General features: G+C 39.5%; 1 protein-coding gene across 2 annotated transcripts in view; it reads left to right on the forward strand.

The window, feature by feature from the left end:
- Nucleotides 1-23036, forward strand: part of LCOR (ligand dependent nuclear receptor corepressor) — an 80474-nt gene that overhangs the window by 10146 nt on the left and 47292 nt on the right. For both annotated transcript variants that reach the window (XM_086466865.1, XM_086466866.1), the window contains exons 2-3: nt 21111-21176; nt 21591-21670. In XM_086466865.1, the coding sequence (XP_086322991.1) occupies nt 21111-21176; nt 21591-21670 (146 nt within the window). The remainder of the gene's footprint in view (nt 1-21110; nt 21177-21590; nt 21671-23036) is intronic.

Here is a 23036-nt window from a genome sequence, read left to right on the forward strand (position 1 = left end):
CCTTATACTCAAGGCTTCTGTATTTTCCCTTCCAAGAACATTGCTGTGAAGGCCAAAGTCCTGCTACAGAGTCTGTGTTAGATCTAAAGGATGTAAAGTGCTTCTCCCTCACATTGTTGTGAAGGAAGGTTTGAATACTCACATGAGTGTAAACTGATGTAATTTCCATGCTGTGCATTGGCAGATGCCCCGAAACAACAGGTGAATCTCCTTTCTGATCTCAGGAGGCCATGGATTTATGTATTTAATGACTAGAGGTGTTTGAAGTATGGAATGGACACTGAGCTGTTTGGTAATCCCTAGGTCCACTGCTGTCCTGGGTATCAAAGCCCAAATCATCTCCATCCTGACCACTCTTCCAGCTCACTCTGTTTTACTAGAACCATAGCTAAGGTCACAGACTGAGCGTGCTAACAGTACAAAATTGAATATAGAGTTCAGAGGTTACTTGGCTCAACAAGTTACTCAGTTTCAAATTAGATTAAAAATTGACTTTGTAAGTTAAAGATGTTGCAGAGCTGTAGTCTGCTTTGCCATGGAGGCTGCAGTCCTTGCCTGTAACAAACAGATTGGTTCTTGTTCCCAAATCATCTGTTTGTCTGTGACTAATCTTGAATTTCTATCTTCCTGCTGCTTGTAGTTTGAACTGAATTTTGTGCTCCAAATAAGAACAGCAGATAGAGCTTTAAATTTTCTCAATTCCTTGTAGCCCAAGGACTGCTTCTGTCCCTAGGATGGGAAATGCCTTACACGGCTTTATACATAATGGGAGATGGTGGAGGGAAAGGCATATAGGGAGAAGTCGATCACAGCTGCTTTGGTCTATACTTACTGGCATGTTGATGAACTTTAGCAGCTAAATGCGCTTGTGATGACACCTCACAAACTTCAGAAAGTAAGCGGTTATTTTTGGAATTTTTTTTTTTTCAGGACTAAAACTACTAAACCTACTTTAAAAAAAAAAGTCTACGCAAAAACACTAGTTCCCAAGAAACCAGCATCTTCTGCTTGTCATGCTCATGGGCATTTCAGCATCCTATCCCTAAATTCTGCTTGACATTCTTCCCTGTCTGTCCATCTTCTAGTACTTGGAACTTGCAGGGCTCTCCGTTGCTGTATGGGAATAAGAATAGTTCTTTCATATTCAGTTTGGGAGTAGACATGGGTGATTCTCTGGTCTCATCTTTAAGGCAGATAGATCTGTGCTCTCAGCATGCTGTGGTGCTGCCTAGGAGGGTTATCATGATTCTGCCTGGAAGCAGCAGGCAGAACTAATTTCAGAGCTGGTTTGTACTGGCAGACTTGCAGGATTAAGGGTGCTGAATTTATTGCATAGTTTTGAGATTGTGGTGGCAAAACTTCAAATAAATAAATAATTCTTGCTCTGAACACTGGTTTGCTGCCCTGTAGTTTTGCCAGTGCAGCTATATCGGGGTCTGTTTGTAAGCTGGGTCCTGAAGTCAAAGTTTGATAAGCCTTGGCTTTAGTGAGGGGTCCTAGGTTAGGCTGAGCAGGGTACGTGGGACTTTAGCTGTGAGTCGGCCAGAATGAAAGCCATGGATGTGGATATGTGGAGGAATCCCTGCAAGTGGTGTCCTGTGCCTCTGAACTACAAACGCTCAATTCACAGTGGGTGTGAAAAGGCACCAGTGCCTGCTGGAGAAGCTGTGGTTAGGGGTGACAAGTGAGGCTCTCCTGTGGACAAATTCCTTCTTTCCGTCAGCGCGGCAGCCAGCGTGCAGGTGGGCTTCCGCTGTTAGTGCCACAACTAGCTCACTCTCTGCTGTCAGTCCGCGTGCAGTGAGGGTGGGGGCTAAAGCAGGAGGAGTCAGATGGTCTTAGGAATATGATCTTTCACTTCAGGTGGCCTCACAGAAGGTCATAAGCTTACTCTCGTTTTCAAAACGACACCCAAAATACTTGTCTACAGGCTTTCAATCTCCTTGGTAATGCATTCTTTTGCTCAGGTGGCTCCTCCCTGTTAGTTCAGTCTGATGGGAGGTAGGCAAGATAGAGCCAAATATGAGCTAATGGGACATCATAGCCGTGAAATATCCCAAGAGTCTTTCTTCTCAGAATCAGTGAAGGAAAAAGAATATCTCTCTAAAACTAGGTCTCTCTTGAAAATCCAGCTTTAGCATAAATGAGGGTCTAACTTCACAAAGAATGCTTTTAGAAAGGGCGATGATAAACTTTAATAGCTGTATAATTACTTGCCTTGTTTGAATCCACTGAAGGAATGTAAAGGTGCATCTAAAACAAAGAACTAAAAACTTCTTGTTCTGCATCTGGATTAAGTGGGCTGTGAGTGCCATACTAAATGGTATACTTCGTTTAGTTGAGAGATGTTTCTGTGAAATCCAGAGATGAGAAAACTAGAAGGTCAAACAGAGCAATGAAATACGTTTTGCATAAAAATGTAGACTTAAATAGATGTTTCTAGTGGTGTGGTGGTTGGGGGTTTTTGTTTTGGTTTTGTGGGTTTTTTGGGGTGTGGTGGTTGCTTTGTTTTTTTTTGATAGGGTGAGGGGAAGCATAAGTAAGAGACATCTCTGAAGGGAAATCATGGCTGCTTAGTTTTAAGGTACTGGAAATACAGACTAAAGTCTCATAGCCTTCCAAATACATCTTAAAGCATTTTTGGGAAATGGACAAAATATTTTGCACTCTAGGTGAAAATCAGTTTTCAGGGAAGTACCTGTGATCTTCACATGAGAGAGAAATAAGTGTGTTTGTTTGAAGCCTTAGCTTATTAAAATTCTATCCTAAAACTTGGGGGATAGTGTTTGGGGAGAGACTGGTGGGAGAAGGCAGGCAGGTTCTGTGGCTTGGGTTTTTTCTGTGTGTTAAGCTTAGAAAGCCAAATAGAAGGTATATGGAAAAAGCTGTTCTAAAACCTTATTGTTTTCAGTTGATGAATTAAGAGTTAGGACAGCATTGATATTTGCTGAGATAGATTCATCAGAAAACCTTTCTTTTAAGGAAATCAATATCAGAAAATGGTCCTCAAGAATATTTAATAGATCCACTGGCTTATGAGCCATGAGTTATTCTTTTTCCAGAATAAAGTTAAACATTATGCTATCTATTTTTTTTAACTGTATTGCCTCACAGTAATGTAAGCAAGTTTGTAGAGCATCAGATTTCTGAAAAGGCATGAAATTATTCTCTGTGCAAAGCCACTGTTTTAGTGGAAAATATTGAAATTTATTGATTATAGTTTATATATCCTAAACTTGATGTCTAGTGCATGTAGAAGATGCTACAGGAAACATTCGGTAGACCTTTTTTCCCTTTTTAAATAATGGAGAGGTTATGCTAGAGCAACTGTAATCAAGCATTTCACCCTGACTTCAAGGAAGCTGGAAGTCCATCTGCAGGCCTTGCCAAACTGTGCAAATTTGTGTGGCAATTACAGTAGATGTAGGTTTAGGCAGTAACTTATTTCTGAGAAATCACAATTTTACTTCACTTAATGTAAACAAGCAGTATGGGAGAGTACAGTTGTTTGATGCTGGCCAATATAGAAGATCCTTCAGAAAAGGTCTTGGTTCCGCCACAGGAGAGTAGAATACACATCCAAGGGATGCATAGCAGTGGAAGTGAATTTTCTTGTAAAAAGACAATTCATGATTACACAGTAGTTTTTAATCGAGTGTAGATTTAAAATACTGCAGAGAGGGGTGATTGTACCACCCCCTTTGTGCTAGTACCCTCACTTTGTGTAGATGTGTGGTGGATTGGATCAGGGAACTGATCCCTGAACCATCTTGTCATGTTACCATGCAAATGCAAGATGAGTGAGCATCTGGGGGGTGGGGAGGATGAGTGGGATCAGCCCTTTCAGTGGAGAGATGGATTTATCATGGATTAAAGTGCCAGGTAATCAGTAATCATAGCTTCAAAACGTTGAAGATATGCCGCAGAGTGAACTTCCCTGTCTACGGTAACCTTCAGTTTGCAGTAATCTGTCTTCTAGTAACTTGGGATAAGTGGGTTGTGGAATTTTGAGTTTTCTTACTCCGCTTCTCATAATTAACAATTTACACAGTGTATTTTGCGGTCATACATTTTAATGCACATGCATTTTACTGCTGTTGTATTTTTTTTTTTCCCCTCCTTTAAAGCACTTAACTCAGGCAAGCCTCATTTTGCTGTTGATGCTGCCTTGCTAGTGAATGTGCCTCAAGTTGCAGTATGTTTCCAGTGAGTAGATAAAGATCTTCTCTCCAATGTGTTTGTTCTTCATAAAATTAACAGAAACTTACAGAGAAACCGATGCTGTGATGGAGACATTAGGACCATCACTAGTTGCTGTCAGCAAAAGGTAGTTTCCACAGACCAAACCAGCTAGGTCTGTCTTTGTATGCACTAGTAGTGGTTGTCACAGGTATTTCTTGTTTCTGGTTCCTCCAGCATAACGACAATCTTAATTCTTCTCCTTTTGTGTTGGAGTCAGCACACTTTTGAATGTTAGTCTAAAGGAAGAGTTTTTGTTTACCTGTTTGGGTGGTCTGTGTATTTGAGCATTAAGGAAATGACAACAGTCCCTCCTAGGGTACCACACACCTTTAGGTTTATGATGCCAATTGGAGAGATGGGCTGGTGCTGAAACAGCTCGTTTAGTGGCAGGGTTCTCCCAAATGGCAGAGGCAGTAGCTTTCTAGCCATGGGAACCTCCTAAGGGTAGTTGACCCCTCATTACGCCAGACCACTGTGAAGCATTCTTGGTTTAGTTCAGTATCTTCCCTTTTCACTAAGAAACGATCCTTACCACAGAGGATAGGTGGGTTGATTACAAGGTGTACGAGTCCAGCAGATTTGGATTGGGCTTTCTGTGTGGTCAGCCAGTTGGGGTGTGTATTCAGCATGGCTGCTGGTTTAGGGATTTTGTGTTTACACAAGGTCAAAAGTTGTCATATGGCTTGCTTCCAAACAGGAGTCAGCAAGGCAAAAAAACAGGTAGAGCTAAGGGCAGTTCAGCACTTGTGCTGAATTCATCTACTGAGATTTGTCAGCCAGCAACTCTTGGTTGACCAAGGAGCTCAACAGGGCTATGTCAGACCAGCCTGGTGTTTGGAAGAGAGAACTGAAATAAGAACCATTCCTAGAACACACCTATTTGCTCATTCAGCGGTAGGTCCCTCTGCCTTCCCTTGGAGCTCTGTGATCCATGCGATGGTCTCTCCTGCAGGAGCACAGATCTGGTCTGCTCTTGCGTGTCTCGTCGGTTCTCAGCAGCACACTGTGCAAAAACCTATGCAGCACATCGTGTTGTTGACTCTGGCTCCTTTCTGTTCTAACAGACGATGATTCTCCACCATCTTCACTGTAATACACATCTCCCATGTTTTTTACTTACAAGGAGTCCAAGGCAGTCACACATCTAACAAATTTGAGTAAGTGCATGCTCTGTTCTTGAACAGTGTATTAAGCAGTAGCTATACTTCTAGTTCCTAAATAGATGTACTCTGGGATTTGCTGGGCATGCTTTTCATGATGGCATTGTGTAGGGCAACTCGTTGTGTGGCCACTCGTACTTTGCCCTTACTGGAGTTGGGATTCTGGGCTAGTTAAACTTTTGTCCTAATCCTGAACGGCCATTCTTACGCAAGGTGAACTTGCAGAAATTACTACATTTAAAAAAAAAAAAGGGGAGGGGGAAAGGAGGGGGGCAAAATCACTTGTCTTGTCCCTTCTGTGGTCTCATGAACTTGCATGAGTGTAATGGACTGCAGGGGTGGGTTGAGTGATGGAGCAGAGAAGGGATGGGCTGCAAACCTGGTGTTGCTGCTGAAAGATGTGCTTGTGAAACTGTGCTTTGAATCCATAGGCTTGAGTGGAGTTTGCCTCATGCTATCATTGACCCTTCAAAAGGGGCAAAAGATTGCAGAGATACTTTGCCAATGTCCCCTGATGCAAAAAGCAAAGATTAATTTTTGTCATGTCCAAAGCCTCACATCTTCCTAAAATGCATTGAGTTCTTCAATGAGATGATGTGTTTCTTGGTTCTGTACTGTCCCTATAGTTTGAACTACTTCAAAATAGTGCTGCAATACCCTTAAATGCTGCGTTTCATGTGCCTTTGGCTTGAGGGATGCCTGGGAATCTGTCATTTGCATCTCCATTGAAATATGCAGGACTAACCGGTCTGTTGGAGATGAGGCAGACTGGTAGGAACTGTTTCTTTGTTCTTGCCATTGAAGCTGTAGAAGTTCATAGGATGGCTTAATTCAGAAATCACATAGCTTAGCGGTTGTCAAGAGGAGGGAAAACCTTCACTCTCCTGTTTTCGTGTGATGATGATATGCATAAAGTGAAGCACAAGCCTCCATGCTGGAGCTTGTCCTAAGATTCACCAACATGATAGGCAGAAAGATGGCTCCTGTTAAAAGAGTTTTTTTTTGGTTTGTGCGTTTTTTTTTTTTTTTCCATTTCCTTTTTGATCTGTGCACTGCCCTCAGTATAAAGTATCTATATGGTTGCCTCATAGAAGCCTTGTTACTGAGAGTAACAAATCCTGCAAAATCAGCCTATTCTGTTAATTTCAGAATGAAGTTGAATGAATAGTTCTTAGTTTGTGCCTGGAAGTATTTCAGAAGAACAAAGGCTTGACAATCCACGAAGATGTATGCTGGTTACTGAAACTTCTGCATATGTATTTACGTGGTGGCTGTGGGTGGGGATCCTCTTGTAGCCTCTGTAAAGGTAGAGTCAGTTCTTTCCTCTTGTTGCCTTTGCCCTTAAAGCTGGATAGTGCAGACATCTACTGTGGTGGATGAGTGGGTGTCATTTTCGGGAAAGTAACTTTATGGCAAAAGTAAAGGGTGAAGGGGTTTGGTTTTTTAAATTTTTTTTTTTTTTTTAGTAGTTGAACTAGCTGTTGTGGTTTCTTTTCTCAAGGACCACATGAATAAATCTGAACAATACCAGGTTGAGTTGCACCTGTAAAAGTGGATTCATTTTGTTAGCTTCCTCCTGTTCTGCACAAAGCCACTAGCAGCAGAAGTACTGGAAGAACCTGCTGCGTAGGCTTATGCTAACCGTATGTTAACTTTGCTGAAAAAAAAAAATTAAACCCTACCTCCTGCAGAACTTGATTTGCCATTGAGAAGAGCTTTCCACTTGCTGGGAGTGAAGGGGAATTTTTCAGTCCCTGGCAATTGTGCAAGGAGATCGCCATTGTTACTGTCTCAAAGACTGTAGAAAGAACTTTAATTTCCCTGCTCTGTTTGATGCCTCTGCAACTCCAAACTGTTTTTCAATGCAGATATCCAGCTGACTGTCCACTGTTGCTGCTTCTAGGTTTCTTTCATTTTACTCTTTCTTCCCCTATCCTCGTGTGTCCTCTACATTGAGTGTTTGAAGTTATTTTTTCATGAGACATTTTTGTTTCCAAACTAATTTTATTTTCTCTCTAGGTCATTTATGTATTTATCTTCACTAATGTTTGCAACATCTCCGAACATAGTATCCTCTGTGAATTTAACTAACATGCTGTTTACCCTTTCTTCCAGATCCAGTTTCTGATCCTACTTCCACATTTGGGAGTATGCAAGGGACAAACGCATCTCTTTGCGTAGCTTGACTGGATATCCCAAGACTAGGATGTTAGTATATTTAAACAATTTTTTGCATTAAAATGTTGCCAGTATCTTAATTGCAAATAGATTATTATTTTTTGAAATGTAATTAGCTTTATTGGCGTTATGCATATTCAGAAGCCTGCTGGTAGAAACATTTTCTTCTGCAGTCTGACTAGTGCTTATTGGTGACTTTAAAATGGGTGCAGGAGTAGGCAGAATTTCAGGGTTGCTTTTTAAATGAGTCAGGCTTATTTAGTGTTATAGCTTTAGCACTCATTCTTGAAAATCTTGGCTCTTTGTCTAATAAGATTAACTGTAGGTTAATCCAAGAACATATAAAATCTTTAGGCTGTGTTCAAGATACTTATGAAAGACCATTTCAGACTTCTGAATGCATGAATACAGACCCTAAGAGAGATTTTAAATGCTTGAAATAGTCAAATATCTATAGAAATACTTGCATCAAATAAGTGTTAATGAAAAAATAAGATTGCACACTGAAGTTTTTTTAATCCCTGCATCGCAGGTCATGTTATTCTGGTACTTGTAAGGAACCAGTTGTCTGGAGGAGTAAACCCTATGCTGAACTGTTTTTGCAGATTTGATAATGCAGCTTCCTTTAAAATGTGTTTTGTGATTGTGTAGTTATTGCAGAATGAGATATTGTATGTTTTCTGTTATGTAAGCAATTGTCTGGCTGTAATTAGCAGTTCAAAGATAAAGAAGTCAGCATTAAACTAATGTTCTATTTTTAAAAATGTATTTTTGACTCTGCCACCTCTTGGAGTATCTCATATATTCAACTCCTACTATGTTTAATTCAATTACTTACTGGAACACTACTATAAGCAACTATTTAAATTACTGAAGTGAATTTGATGCTGAATGCTATGTCCATTGTCTAGCTGTGGATTTTGCAGGTTCCTCCACAGCCTTAGTTTTCCAGTGTACTTCCATTCTTTTCCCCTTGTGAGTGAAAGGAGGCTTCTCTTCGTGTGCTGTGGATTTCTTTTGTTAAAACTGTTGCCAATCTTCTTGGCTAATAATTTAAAGCAATTGGTTATAGTTTCTCTGCTTGGATTTTCATTTGTACTGTCCAGCTCTGAACATGGGTAATAAATTTAGGTAAGACTGCAGTTCTGCTTTGGCTTAGCTACTCTGACAGATGTGCTCAGAAAAACTAGTGCTAGGGAAGTGCAGTGTTTTGCAACACTTGTTCTAGTATCCCGCTGCATTTTGTTTTAGCTGCCCCTGCACTCACCCCTTTTGGCATTATTCCTGTGGCTTTATAGAACAGCAAGTTTGTTGTGGTTGCTTACAAGCTTTTCAAGGGAATCTGGGACTCATTGAGTACTACGGTTTATTTTATCAAATTGCTGAAGCACAGTGTGTTCTAGAAGTTTAATATTCTTTGAGACTGGAAATGTTTCTGGTGTCAAAGAACACTTTAAAAAATTGGCTATATTTGAAATAATCTTCAGAGGATTTAAGATGTAAAACTGGCAGTGGTGGGGAACAAGGCGCTTGCACTAAATGGTTATTAATGCTTCTTGCACACACTGTCTCCAGCGATTTATTGTTCGCTCTTTATGCTGTACTTTGTTCATTAGATGTGCATGATACTCTTTTCCTTTTAGAAAAACTTACATATGAAGAATACTGTAGAGGCAAAAAAATGACCTTAAGGGAAGGTATTTACAGGGTGTCATAGACATCAACCTGTTTTGTAACTTTGAATATCTGTTAGTACTACTCTAGGCTTCTAATCCCTTAGGATCAGATGATTAGCAAGTAGCCTGCAGAAGTGCATTTATATCAAATTCCTTCACTGTTTATATGGCTGTACTGCTAACAGTTCCTAGCCATGGATTAGGAAATCAGTGTCTGAGATTTTGCTCTGAAAGGACTGTTCAGAAGTTACAAAAAGAGCTGCTTCTGGTATAAGTGGACAGTGACCCTCATGTTGAAAGCTGAAGCTTTTCTAGCAAAGCAGCACTCAAACCTCTGAAGTGTTTCTGTTGTTTCTTCATATAGTGGTTGTTACAGATATTCCAGTCTCCAATGAATTTAGCAATACAGCATAGTGTGGAATGCCAAGCTTGGGAACCTTTGGCTTTAGATTACCTGGATAATTTATCTTGGATTTTGAACAAAGGACCTGTGGTAGGCAGTTTCTTAGAAGGCTGAGTGTTCTCCCAGTGTTGGAATTCTTTTTAGATCTGCCGAGCATCCTAAACAGGGCCTTCATTCTTTGAACAGACGTGAGGCAGTAACAGGTCTGTTAAGAACTTTTTATTGAGATACCAACTGTAAAATTGGAGCAAGGCTGGCTGTTCTAGAAGGCTGATCTCCAGATGTTTGTGACAGTTTGATGTTCTTGACTAGAAACCTGTAACTCTGAGATTCTGCTGTAATTCAATGACATTGAGAAAGTTACTGTGCAGAAAGTGTGGTACTGATGTCTTTTCTCAAGTTCAGATCACACGTACTGCTTTCAAGGAAAGAACTTCAGCTAGACTGAAAACAAAAGTTATGAGGAAATAGGGTGGCCTCAACCAAACTACAGTGGATTAAATATTTGACTTCCTTAATTATGAAAGGCCAATAACATGTTGTGCTTCAGGAATTCTAGAAGGTCTGGAGTAAATGAGATGGAGAAGACTGAGCAGTGTCAGAGCTGCATATAACTACTTGGCTTGAGGAAAACTTAAAGATGATGATAGGAGCTGAAATTACTGTGTACATAACTCAGTTAAGTAAATATACCTGCAGACACCAAATTCACTGTAGCTACCCAGAAAAGATACTTGGGCACAATTTTGGAATCATGAATGGCTATCATAAAAGATGTATTCTCTATCATGTTGCTTTTACATCAAGCAAATCCCAAGAGATTTTTTCTGACTATGATCTTCAGCTCTGATCCAGTACCTACTTCAGATGTCTGTCTCAAATCTGAATCAGGGAAAGGCAATCTGAGAGAGTGAACAAGGAAGTCAAACAGGTCTTGATTTCAGCAGTGTTGCTGTCTAAGCTGTCCCTGGTCCTGCCACTTGTTCCTGCTGATGTAACTGACCTAGGCCAGGAAATTGTTCTTACCTAGGAACAGGGCAAGCAAAAACGATTATTTTTTAATTGTCTTCTGTATGCACCTGTACAGTTGTTTGTGTTGCCACTGAGAAGGGAAGAGTGTGTGAACAGAAATGCGTGATGTTAAGTAGGCTTTTTTCTGCCCCTTGTTGCTGTCAAGGAGGAAAAAGAAAAGCTCAGTGTAACCTCAGTTGTAGCTGGGACGCGAAATACCCTAAAGAAAGCGGGTGCTTCTCCTGGGAAGCACATCTGCAGATACAGCTTACGGAATTGATGATGTGTATCTGAAGCTAAAAGGTTAGTAAGATTCAAAGAGTTGCTACATGAAATGATGGCAAACATTACATGACATCAGAAGGGAGAGATTTGTCAGTCACTTGCTCTTTGGGAAAATTGCCACTAACCCCCAGAGGTCAGGCTCTCTTATAGCTGTTTACTGCAAGATTCTTGCAGCTGTGTGTAGGGTTTTTTTAAAGAATGTTCACTGCTCCTAGTCTACACTGAGTAAAGCTCCATCACACCTGGCAATTTCAGTTCTCACAACTTACATCAGCACCAAATTGATTTGCTGCTGTAATCTTTTGTTACGAGGTTGTCAGCAGCTGTGCCGATGCTCCTCCGCTTCCAGAGGAGTAGCAGGGCTTGCAGCTGCTTTAGTGCATGGGCATGACCGGAGCTGTGAATGAAGGACAGGTGAGAATGTTTCTGCTAGTATTTAGTTCTGGTGGTGCAAGAGTAACTGTAGTAATACAGCTGTATCTTCCGTGCTGTATGCAAGGGTTGTCGTGAGCTTACTTTGTGCCATTGTGCTGTTGGCACTATGGTTGTGCAAATGCCCGTAAAGCTGGAGGGGGCTGTTAGGCTTAGCTGTGCTCCCTTTGTGTCTGCACCTGGTATTGTAGGCTCGCCAATGCCTCACTTGAGGTGTACTTTCAAATGTGACTTCAGTGATGACAGTTTGTAACTGTTATATGCTCTGTAGCTAGTATGAATTCTACGCTCGTGTCTTTCAGTGTTAAGAAACTTCTCTCTGTGAATCGATCTGTTTGTTTTGGGGTTTTTTGTTTAAGGTGGATAACTTTTGGCCCCTGCCCTGCTTTCAGTTATGCTTTCATTTTTGTGTAGCTGCCTTTATCACCCACTGATTTCACCTAGATCATCCTTGAGACAGAACTGAATAGTCCATCTGAAAAGGCTAAGGGTATTTTTCCAGGGTTTCTGGGAAGGCTTCTCAGAACGTCAGGTGTGCTTTATATTCACTGTAGTCATGATTCAGCTTGCTTTCCATGATCTAGATTATTCTTTTCTTCTGTTAGCTTCTTAATCAGAATTTAGATATGGTCACTGATGTTTTAGTGAAATAATCACTTGACTTAATAAAGTGGTGTGTCTTTGCATATCATAAGATTTTTTCAGGATGCTGTTAGCTAGCTGGAGTTGGAAGGCATACTCTTCATTGGGGCAATTACGTAATAGCTTATGATGGAGGTTTATTTAACATCAGCCAGACTTTTACAGTCACAAATAACAGAGTAAAAAGGCACTGGCAGTTTTTACCTTACAGATAAGCTCAGTATATTCACCTCTCCACTAAGAAATGTTCAGTAAATTTTCACGGGTCTATACTATTTGTTGAAGATCATCAGATTTTCAGTGATGAGTAATGTAACTGTATTTAGTAGAATCACATTTTCATTCCCCTTTGCAGACTCCTGTATAGATTTGAAAATCTCTGTAGAGATGGTGAAAGGGGTATTTGTAACTTGAGATCCAAAAAGAAGAGAATAATGCACTGAGTTAATTCAGTAATGGATGATGATATAACTGACCTCCTGTGATGAGGTGAAACTGAGTCACACTCTAAGGGTTTGCTGGATCAAAGCTGTGGTTTGGTAGATGCTTTTTCTGCTGGAAGACCTTGTTTAAATGGATTCAGCAGCTAGTGCCTACCCTTTCTGGGCTGGTTTTTAGCTGAATTGTTTCAGCTAGTCTGGTTTCGGGAGGTGACTGTACAGACAGAGAATGATGTGGGGCAGTACTGAGCTGCCAGGGGAAGGCAACCCTCGGCGAATAGGACTGCTATGGAGTGTGAAATAGCGCTGATATCTTAGCCAGTTTAACGCACACCTCTAGCACACTTCTGCACCATGCCAATACATGTGTCTCGAGGCGGGGGTAGAAATCAGTGGTGTCCTGTGCTACCACATATACAGCTTTTGGGGGAGAGGGAGGGTTCCTCCATGGTTTAAACTGACTTGGGCCTCTGCTATACCTACTTGTGGCAAGTTGCTCCTGCCAGCACACCTGAGTCTGGCTGATCTGTGATAAAAGCATTACTATGGCCATAAAATAAAGTGGAGCAGTGAATTGATGCTGCTGGAAATCCTATCTCTTCCGTGGGAGGCATTTTCCAGGCAGATCAATTCTGTCTACTGTAAGGCTATTCTTATGCTTGTGCCGGGGGAGCATGGGGTACCGGGATAAACACTGGTGGTTAATGAATGTCATCTTAACTTTGCTGGGCAGTGAGGTATTAACGCGTTGTCTCCAATAGGAAAAAAGCTTCAAGGTTTTTATTTTGCTGCAATAAATAATGCAACACTGTTGGATATGGGAAAAAAATCACCTCAAGTTTGAGAAACATCTGAGTCTTTGTACAAAAACTTTTGGTCGATGATGTTTTGCGCTATTAGGCACTCTCATTTTGGGCTATCTGACTCTTAATCTGTTTATAAAATTTCTAGCTAGTTGGTATAGTTTCTTCTCAGTGAAAGTTGTAGCTGGTGGTCTGCTGGAACTCCAGACCTAGAGGTTGAACAAATAAGAGCACTGTCTTTGAATTGAGATACTGAAAACCAATTCCCCCTTCAATTTTTAGTGTTAAAATTTGGTGTTTGGGTTTTGTTTGTTTGTTTGTTTTAAACTTAGATCTTATTCTGCCATTAGGTAAACACTAACTTTTTGAAGATACATAGAAAGTTGGTAGTTATTGAAACTTCTGTCATTCTTTGCCGTTTTATGATGTCTGTGTTTTCTGGTTTATTTTCTAAAGTAATAAAATGCAAGTATTTACATTAGAAGATTCCAGTCAGGTCCTGCATTGGTGGTGGCTGGCTGTGAAGCAAACCAGATAGTCAAACAATAAACCTTCTGATCTTGAGTTAAAATGTAAAACAAAAGCTCATAACCCCTGACTTGAACAACTAGCCAGATTAGTGATGCAGTATCTACAAATCGGAGGATCTTCCCACCCCCGCAAATCCACATGAAGATTACGGCTCAGTCTGCCAGAGCAATTGCTGTATCTTGAGGTGATGTTGAGACAGCCATTGCAGAGTCTCCTTGGCTTTTCTTAAATTCTGCTGCTGAGGCTTTTGATTAGAGATAAGAAGGTTGCATGACTTCATCTAATTCTCTTTTTGATATCAGATCACACACACACAAATACACCTCCTGGGAGGGGGGCAGGAGGTGGTCCATATTATGCCTTTTGCCTTGCTATATGCTCCTCTGGCAATAAGTTTTATAACTTGTCACTTCTGGGTTTTTTTGGGGTGACTTCTCGGTTGTAAACAGTGAGATAATCTGCCACTTAGAGTGCTAAAATAGGATGGGGAGACCTGTTTCTGTTTCTCGCACTGCAAAGAAACCTGATAACTTGCTTTCTTTGCCTTTCTGTTCTCCCCTGTAGAGGGGAGAGATTTGCCCTCTTTTAGGGACTTGGCAGGGCTCTTCTCTGTTATGAAGGCATTGCAGTGCTGTAGTTCAGATACATAGCTGGTTTTCTGTCCATACTTAACTCATTAGCTTTTAAATGCCTTGCTGCGAGTTTGGTATAGCATCAGAGAAAATGTGCTTAGACTTGATTCTCAGAAGAAGAGGAATTGCTTGGTTGAGAGGGATGCTTGGAGAGAAGAGTGAGGATGGCCTGCTGCAGCTGCTACTTCTTTATTAAAATTACAGATCAGTAGTGGAATTTTAATGAAGTCTTGCAGGATGGATGGTCAGAAGCACTTCTATCAACAGTGCTTGTCTGCTGCCATAGCAGGTTGTGGGTTTTTTGGTCCGTTTTTTGATTTCTCAGCTTATCGCTGTGGTAAGTTATTGTAGCAGTGAAATGGCTGTTTGACAGAACATGTACCTGTCTGGCTTCTTGATTGCTTCAAATGAAACTTCTTAACTGGAGATGCTGTTCTACAGTGAATGAACCATTATTCACTGTAAGGCCAAAGCCTGTTTAGGGATCTCAGCAGGTGATACCACCTATTTTGTCTTGGGAACACAAGTTGTTTTGGTGAAAACAGCTATAGAAGAGTGATGTGTTGCTATATAGGACTTTGTCATACCTGTTCTTCTTTTAAACAGTACATATCTTAACATCCTTAGTTATCTTCTTCTGTATGCATGTGTCTGTATTGCTCTTACAGAACCAGGTTATTGATACTTAAGGCCCCCCGAAAGTCCTTGGATTTACTAAAGCATCTGTTGTCTCTGGAGCAGGGATGTCTGCCGTAAGTCCCTGAGCAGCACAGTTTCATTAACAAGAATGTAGAAGGATGAACTTTGAAAAATTGTTGAAGATGCACAGCTTTTTCTTGTTCTCCAGGAAGCTAAGACAAAGTTGGTTTAACTTGTAGTTGAAGTACTTAATTGGGCTTCATTCAGATAACAAGATCTCTCATCGTAGGTGCCTGGGAGTTTCTTCTATTTTGTTGCATGAGTAAAAGAATATTCACAACTTATAATTATATGTATGTCCTGAGACTTGGTGTATATTAATAACTGTCCTCTGACTTTTTTTTCACCCTCCCTTGTTGCTTGGTCTTGCTTTTCTATTAAGATGCCTGTGACTGAAACATTCAAGTTTAATAGATTTTTGTCCTGAAAGAGGCAGAATTCCCGTGTTACACATAGACTGTAGGATTTTTCTGAATTAATTCCTGCTTCAAATCCCATAGCTGTGGATAAATATATCCAATCTTGACCAGAAAATCTAGGCATGAGAAATCCAATAAAAACCTGATGTGATGGTGGTGGCTTTTGCTTCCTACTAGTTAATGAGACTCCTAAGATGATGAATGTAGGTGCTGGGGGAGAATACAAGGGGAATAGATCTTAGCAGCCAGCCCATGCTTCCCTAAATAACACCTCCAGAATCATAGGGTAGGGAAAGCATTGGTCTGGTCTTGTGTTTTCAGTTGGACCCTTGTAAAATTAAGAGTGCCTTATGTCTGGCTGAGTTTGATCAGCTTCCAGTTTCAGCTGCTGGATCTGGGTATGTCTTTGAGAAGCTGTTTTTCATGTTCCTAGATGTGTGTTTTGTGGCTTTCTCCATTCCCCTTCACCCCCCTTTTGAAGTAGTGTTTAATTGCATTTGCTTTGGTAAGCAGCCTCTGTGACCTGGGCCTTTTGTTATTTGCTGTTCTTCCTGTCTTTATATCTGCTGCAGATTTAGTGACTGCTTTCTTCCAAGTCCCTGTCTAAAATGTTAAATGGCGTTGGGCCAAAAACCAGTATCTGATGGACCTCACTAGTGGTGGCTTCCCATTGACACCGGCATTCCAAGAGCTGTCACTTAATTGATTTTTCATCTGTTTTGTGTGTATTTGGCTGATTTTTGTTTATTTTGTTTTGGTTTTTCTTTTTTAGATTTTTCTTTTTCTGGCTGGTTTTAGTCAAAATGTATTGTGTCAGTCCAAAAATGTTACATAAATCTAAAAATCTGTTGTTAATACAATTTTTAGTTTCATAAAAGTCAGTTAAGATAATTTTTGTAAGTCCATGTTGGTTGACACCATTTTTGCTGTTAATTCCTCAGTAGTCCTCTGAGCTGTTCCTTGGTTTTGAAAACCTTTACCAAGTTGAGACCCTGGTACTTACCTGTTTAGTGTTTTGATGTTTCAAAGGGATGATATTTTTTTTTTTCGCCAGCCCGCTGGAAATTTCTCAATGTTCCAAGACTTTCTGGAATTAAATTCTGCTGCAAACATCCATTGAGTAACTTCCGGGGTGGGGGGAATCACCTCCATAGCATTTTAAGGCTGTTGACTTAAAAATGTTAAATAACATCACCTTGATAGATTTCTTTTGTTGAATGATCGTATGCCATTCTATTGAATGATTGTTAATATACTACCAGATTCTTCTAGAATTTTTTTAAGGTAATACACGTATGTGTCGTCTTTTGGTTTTTATCTTTGCTTGCTTTAAAGCTGTGTGTCTCTTTGCTCTGACCTTTGTAACATTTTTGAATTTTGATTTATGTTCTCTGCTCTGAATCCCCCTGTGCCTCTTTGTTCTTTCACTCTTAGTCGTGTTGTGGTTTTGGCGTTTTTTGGGGTTTTGTTATTTTTCTGATTTTTTTTTTTTTTTCTCTTAACAGGTCAGATTTTTATTCCTTGTGATACTGTTTTGTGAGTTTCTAGTAAAAAATTCTTAGATAGTTAAGAAATTTAAACAAAAGGTATAGACAACTATTGTCTTAATTGATTTGACTCAATTTACAGCTTTTTGAAGTTGTCCTTTTAAGGTGCAAATTGCTGTGCATTAGGCTGATTATTATAAATAAATGTTGATGAATCAGTTGTCATTTTCTATTGCAATTGGTCTACAATATCTACTATACTTCACTACTACCCTGGCTAGTACCTACTTAGTCTATTGAGATCTAGTTTACAAACTGATACTCACAAATTAGGACTGGGGAGTTAATAACTATGTATGTGGGGTTTTTTTTTAATTTTCCCCATTCATGGCCCTTGCTATGTTGATTTCTACCCTCAAAATTATTTGGCTTCTCGTTAGTGGCGCAAGCTTTACTGCTTTGACTTGACGCATGTGTAGGGCTGAATTATGTAGTGAGAATTAAAGAGTATGTTTGAGCTCTGCTGTTGCAGGGAAGGAAGTATTGTTTGAAATGCTAGTCTCTGTGTCAATGGCAGTCCAGAAATGCATCTCTCTCTCCTTCTGAAGATCTTGCATTCCTGTTTTTTAAAGGGGAGAATGTGTCTTTGCCTAATCCACATTGCTAAAGATCAGCCAGTAATGTCCTCTCTTGGACTATCAACTCCTCTAATAGTTTTATCTCAAGGAGCCTGGTAGCTACAGTCCTTACAAGTGCTCTCAGTTTTAAGGCAAAAGATGATACGAGGATCTAACTGGATTTTTTTTTTTTTTTTTTTTAAAGCTTGAAGTTAAACTGTTTTCTTGAACTGTTAACCAGCAAGCTAAATTACAGTTCAAATTTTCAACTTAAAATATTTGGTTACAGAAGGGAGGATGAAAATGTCTGAGAAGATGAAAATAAAACCATTAGGTGCAGAGACAAAATTAGAGGAATTTGACCATGCTGAAAACTGCGTAGTCAACTTTTTTTTTTTTTTGGTTGGTTGTTTTTTGTGTGTTAATTTCTGTGCTTGTTACTCTTAGCATAAAAATGGCACATCCATATTCTGATTTTTGTCAGAGAACATTTTAGAGAATAATGTTTCTTAAATACTGCTTTATTTTTATAGCTAACAGTTGTGAAATAGTAATAAGTGTGTAAGAAGCTCTGTATTTAAAGTTATTCCACCATTGCTTCAGTACTAAGGGTTTTCTTTGTGCTTTCTGGAATTTTTTTTTTTTGCTCTGTCTCCCTTCTGAGATAAAGAGGATGTTTTACACTTTGTAAATGTTGTATTTTTTAAATTTTTTTTTCTAAATTCTTACACCCGAAAGACCTTTTTCCTTGTGTAGGTCACTAGTAACATTATAAGGGTTAAATGTATGGCTGCTTTAATTGTAAGGAAGGTATAAAAGAGAAAGCTCTAAAATATTGGGATTTTCATCCTTTTTTTTTCTCTTCTAATTCTGTTATTCCTGCAACTTTTCCACTGGCTCTGCTCTTCAGCTGCTGTGAACTGTCAGACACTGAAATATAGATGATGGAAATATAGAAACCGGAATTTAGCAGAGGCAGCCATGTTAATTTCTGTTCCATTTGAAATGCAGGGAAATATCATCTGCCAAATGGAAAAGGACAGTCGGTGGGAAAAGAAATGTTCTTTTCAAGCTTCTAAGAGCAGTGACAATGGAGAGAAAAAATACTATAAAAAGTAGGCAGCTCCTTTTTCAAGATTTTGTTTTCAATGTATTATGCATGATTAACTGTACACAGTTGCTCTTTTGGACTCCTGAATGACTGAATACTATATCTCAGGGCTTACACTGTCTTTACTGCATTGCACTTTGCATTTGGGGGGGAATAGGGCTCAGCTTCATGGCAGTTTTGCCAGTCTTTAGTATAATTTTTGAATACATTCATACTTCCCTTATTTGCCTTTTTTAATGTCAAGCATTGCACATAAGATGTTCTGCTGTTGCTATGCAACTGCTAAATCCAATATTTAATATTAATAAAAACCCGAGTGGCATTAGCATCACTGAGAACAGTGGGCTAGCTAACTATGATTGTACAATATCCAAGCTGTAAAACTTGGCAGGGACTTCAGTGTGCAATTGCATGCATGGCAAACTGTGGGGCATGAGTCATTGGCAGTTACTATTTTAAGAGTGATGAGTTTGAGTAACATTTCTGAGCTCTTTTGATTTTTATTTATATATATATAATATAATTTCTTAAACAAAAAAGTAAAGAATGAGGTTGGTTAGCTGTTTTCCTTAAGGTTTCATTTCAGATACAAATTCTGAGGGGTCACTACCCATAAAAGAATCAGAGTTCTAAACCTATGGGTCAATACCCTGATTCTCCTATTTTTCTTCTAGGTCAGGTTGGTCGGCCCTTTCCCACTGTTCCTGCCACTTCCTGAAGCCTGAATTGGCTTTTTTGGAGGCAGTGCTACTTCTCTGCCTGACAAGGTGCTGTTCAATGGGATGTTTTTCCAGTTTCTCCTCTTCCACCTTGTTTTCTGATCTCTCCCCTATTTCTCTTTACTCTTGACTGTTACTTCACCATCACTCTTTCACCTTTCCCCGGCCCCCCCCCCCCCCCCCCCCCCCCCCCCCCCCCAGTGCTTTCTGAGGTTAGATTCTTACTATCAGCCTCCGGTAGACGTTAGATCAAGGATAGTGTGTACCCCAGCAATACTTCGGCCTTCTAAGTTATGTTGCAGGCTGCAAATTCTGTAGGGTCCTGGATCTGATATCTAAAGATGTTAGTGCACTGGCACTCTTGCTGACACCCAGGGGGATGTAATGCTACTTGTCCTTTCGTTTGGAAGACTGCTGTCCGAAAGATAACTTTGATATTAGATCTGTATTGTTAGAGTTATTTTAGAATTATTGCTCTCTTGCAATGTAATAACTAATTTCCTTCATAGCATGTGATCATTTAGATTTCAAATGGTTTCTTAAAAGCACTATTTCGGGTAGTTTATCTGTCCCCAATTCACCCTTGCAAGCTGCTGTAAATTTAAAACCGTATTTTTGTGTCTTAAAAAAATTTTTTTTCATTCCTTCTTCTGCCTCTCAAAGATTCAGGCAAGTAGGAGAAGCTGCCCCTAGCTATAATGCAAACTGTTATTAAACCTACAAAGCAAAAATATTAATGGGAGGAAAAAAAATACAGTAAGTTGTAGTCTTGAGTTTTATGGTCATATTGGGAATACATTTTTATAAGCAGGTGGAATTTGTCTGTCGCCCTTAAAGTGGTCTTTGTACTTTTCATATTCGCTCTGCTAACCTGTCTTCTTGCAGTATTGGGTAGTTAATAGCTCTGTAGATTTTACTGCCAGCAGGGGTTTAGTGTAATATTGATTTAACATTTCCAAATAATGGCAGTAATTTCGGTAACGGTTTTTCCTCTTTTGGAATAAACTAAAATTGGTTAGATTTATTTTAAGTGGGGCATAAATCACAGCACTGAAGTAAAATGGACTGTGTATCTTAGATGCGGATCTGTGATTGGATTTTGGTTCCTTAGTGGCATAGCACTGCTGAATCCCTTTTCTTCAAATTTTCTCTCCTTAAGCTTGTAACTCTTCAGGAAACAGTGTTTCTAACGTTTGCTGAAATTCAGAAAAGTAACTGAATGCCACTCAGATGGAAGAATATATTTTTTTAATTGGGAAGACTTACCTTATTTCGGTTCAGAGGCTTAAGCAAGAGAATTTTTTTCATGTAGAAATTACCTGGTTACGTTGTAGAACCTACAACTTTCTATTTTCGTCTCAAAATGGTTTAATTGAATGTCATAATGCTCTTTGTTTTTTTTAACCCAGCTATTTACAAAAGTGTAAGAGTTGGTGGACTTTAGATTGCGCTATGATTTGTCAGTAGTTCAGTCATCACAATTGACCCATGCATCTTGTAATACTTAGAGAAAACACGTTGAGCTCTGTTCTTGGAACAGATAAATATAGAACTGCTATTATGAATATTCTTGTAGTGACGTACTTAATCTAGAAAGCTAACAATTCTTTTATTTGCTTTTAGGGTTTGAAAGTATTCTAGAAGGCCTGTTTGGACCTGGATTATTAAAAGATCTCAGTTTGTTTAAAGGTATTCAATCTCTATGTTTGTATCTTGTTCTGCATTTCTAATGACAGAAGCAGCCCCAGCTCTGCCTGTAGAAAATGTGTGTTACCGTGGTGATTTGTGCTTTTTTCCCCCTCCCCCAGGCAGTGCTCACAGTTAGTTTCATATTGGCTAAAATTACTAATGAGTGTGCGTTCATCTTTATGTAGCTGGGAGTGTATTTGGCAGTGCTCAGGAAAACAGATTTGTTGTGCGTAGATAAAATGTATACAGTTAGGTAATCTGGGGATTTAGAAAAATGGCCGAAATGAAGCCTGCATCCTCAGAATGCAGGCAAGAATGTTGTGAAACAGGTATTTTATTTGGCATTTCTCTTTTGGCTCCAGTTGTGTTGCGGTTTATGAATATGAAGTAATTTGCTATTCCTCTGATTTACAGACTGTGAGCCTGAAGGTGTTTCTGATTGGTCTTTTGATGAAAATTGTCTTTTCTGCTGCCTGAGAAGAGAAAAAGTGAAGGTAACAATGCAGATGTGTGAAGCTAGTAGTTGTAGGGGAGGGACAAAGGGAGGGAGTTTGCTACTCCTAGTTAACTGAACGCAGAAAATCTGCAACCTCCTACCCCTTTCCCCTCCTTCAGAAAAAGGCTTTTTGAATTAAAATAATGCAAGTTAATGAAGAGACTTTACTCTTCTCTGCAACTTCTTCTTTGTAGTATGTGATGTAGATTTTTTTTTTTTTTTTTTTTTTTCTGTGCAGTAGCTCTTTCTGTTTGGTGGTTTTTTTGTTTGTTTTGGTTGTTTTGAGTTCTTTGTGAGAGATCTTGTCGGGATCACGTAACCCTTCCCAAGGGAGCCAAATTGTGGCTTGTCCATGTTTACTAGAGTCAGATGCTGGACTTATCTTCAGTATGGAAATGCAGTCCATTTTAACAACCTGGAGTCTGTATCTTGGAATCTCTTTCCCTGTGGGCCATATCTTTTTATTAAAGGGCTCTTGTGTATGGTAGATTTTCTACTGTGCTTGTTTATAACCAAGTCAGAGCCTAAATGTGGACAAGCCAGTTTTGCCAACATAATAAACTTGAGTTGTTTTGTTAATGAGATTAGTTGTACATGAAACAAAGGCTACCATGGTATACATGATTGTTGCTCAGCCCATGTGTTGAAATAATAGTTGTTCTATAGCATAGGAAGGAAGGTTCATCTGTCTTGGCAAAACTTCATTTGCTGGAACTCGTAACTACTACTTCTTCCTGCACAGTGTGAAATAGCACACAGACTGTGGATCTCTGTCAACTTAGGAATGAAACAAAAGTGCCTTTTCCTCTGCAGCAACTAACATGTATGGCTGCACGGCTTGTTCATAAAGGAAGTACCTTGTTGATACTGATACTTGCCTTGTTCCCAGTTTATGCTCATTTTTGTTAAGGCATGGGGTGGAGGGTTAGGAATGCTTGCATTTAGAACAGATGTGAGGCATAATACTTTGTTTCATTGAGACTGACAGCAGGTGAACTGTCTGTATGATTGTGCTGTAAGGAGTTCTGTTATCTTATAAAAAGACAAAATTTAGTGTTTAGCACAGTTCTAGTTAAGCCATTGAATTGATTCAGAAATTAACTTTGTGGTGAGGTCAGAGACTGGTGATAGTCTGGGAGAATCTAACAGCATATGGGTAGATCTTCAGAAAGGCTGTTTACATCTCAGTCGTCTTTGTAGGTCCACAATGATTACAATAAAGCTCCTGAAAATCAGTGATTGTTAGGTGAAAACAAAAACTAAGAACATGAATGTCAAGTGTAGCTCATGATTGCGAGTATAACTGAAAAACTGGCGATATATTCCTTATGCTAGGGGTAGTAACCATTTACGTTAAGGTTCTT

Source organism: Leptosomus discolor, chromosome 6, assembly GCF_034619465.1.
Source record: "Leptosomus discolor isolate bLepDis1 chromosome 6, bLepDis1.hap2, whole genome shotgun sequence".
NCBI classification, from domain to species: domain Eukaryota; kingdom Metazoa; phylum Chordata; class Aves; order Leptosomiformes; family Leptosomidae; genus Leptosomus; species Leptosomus discolor.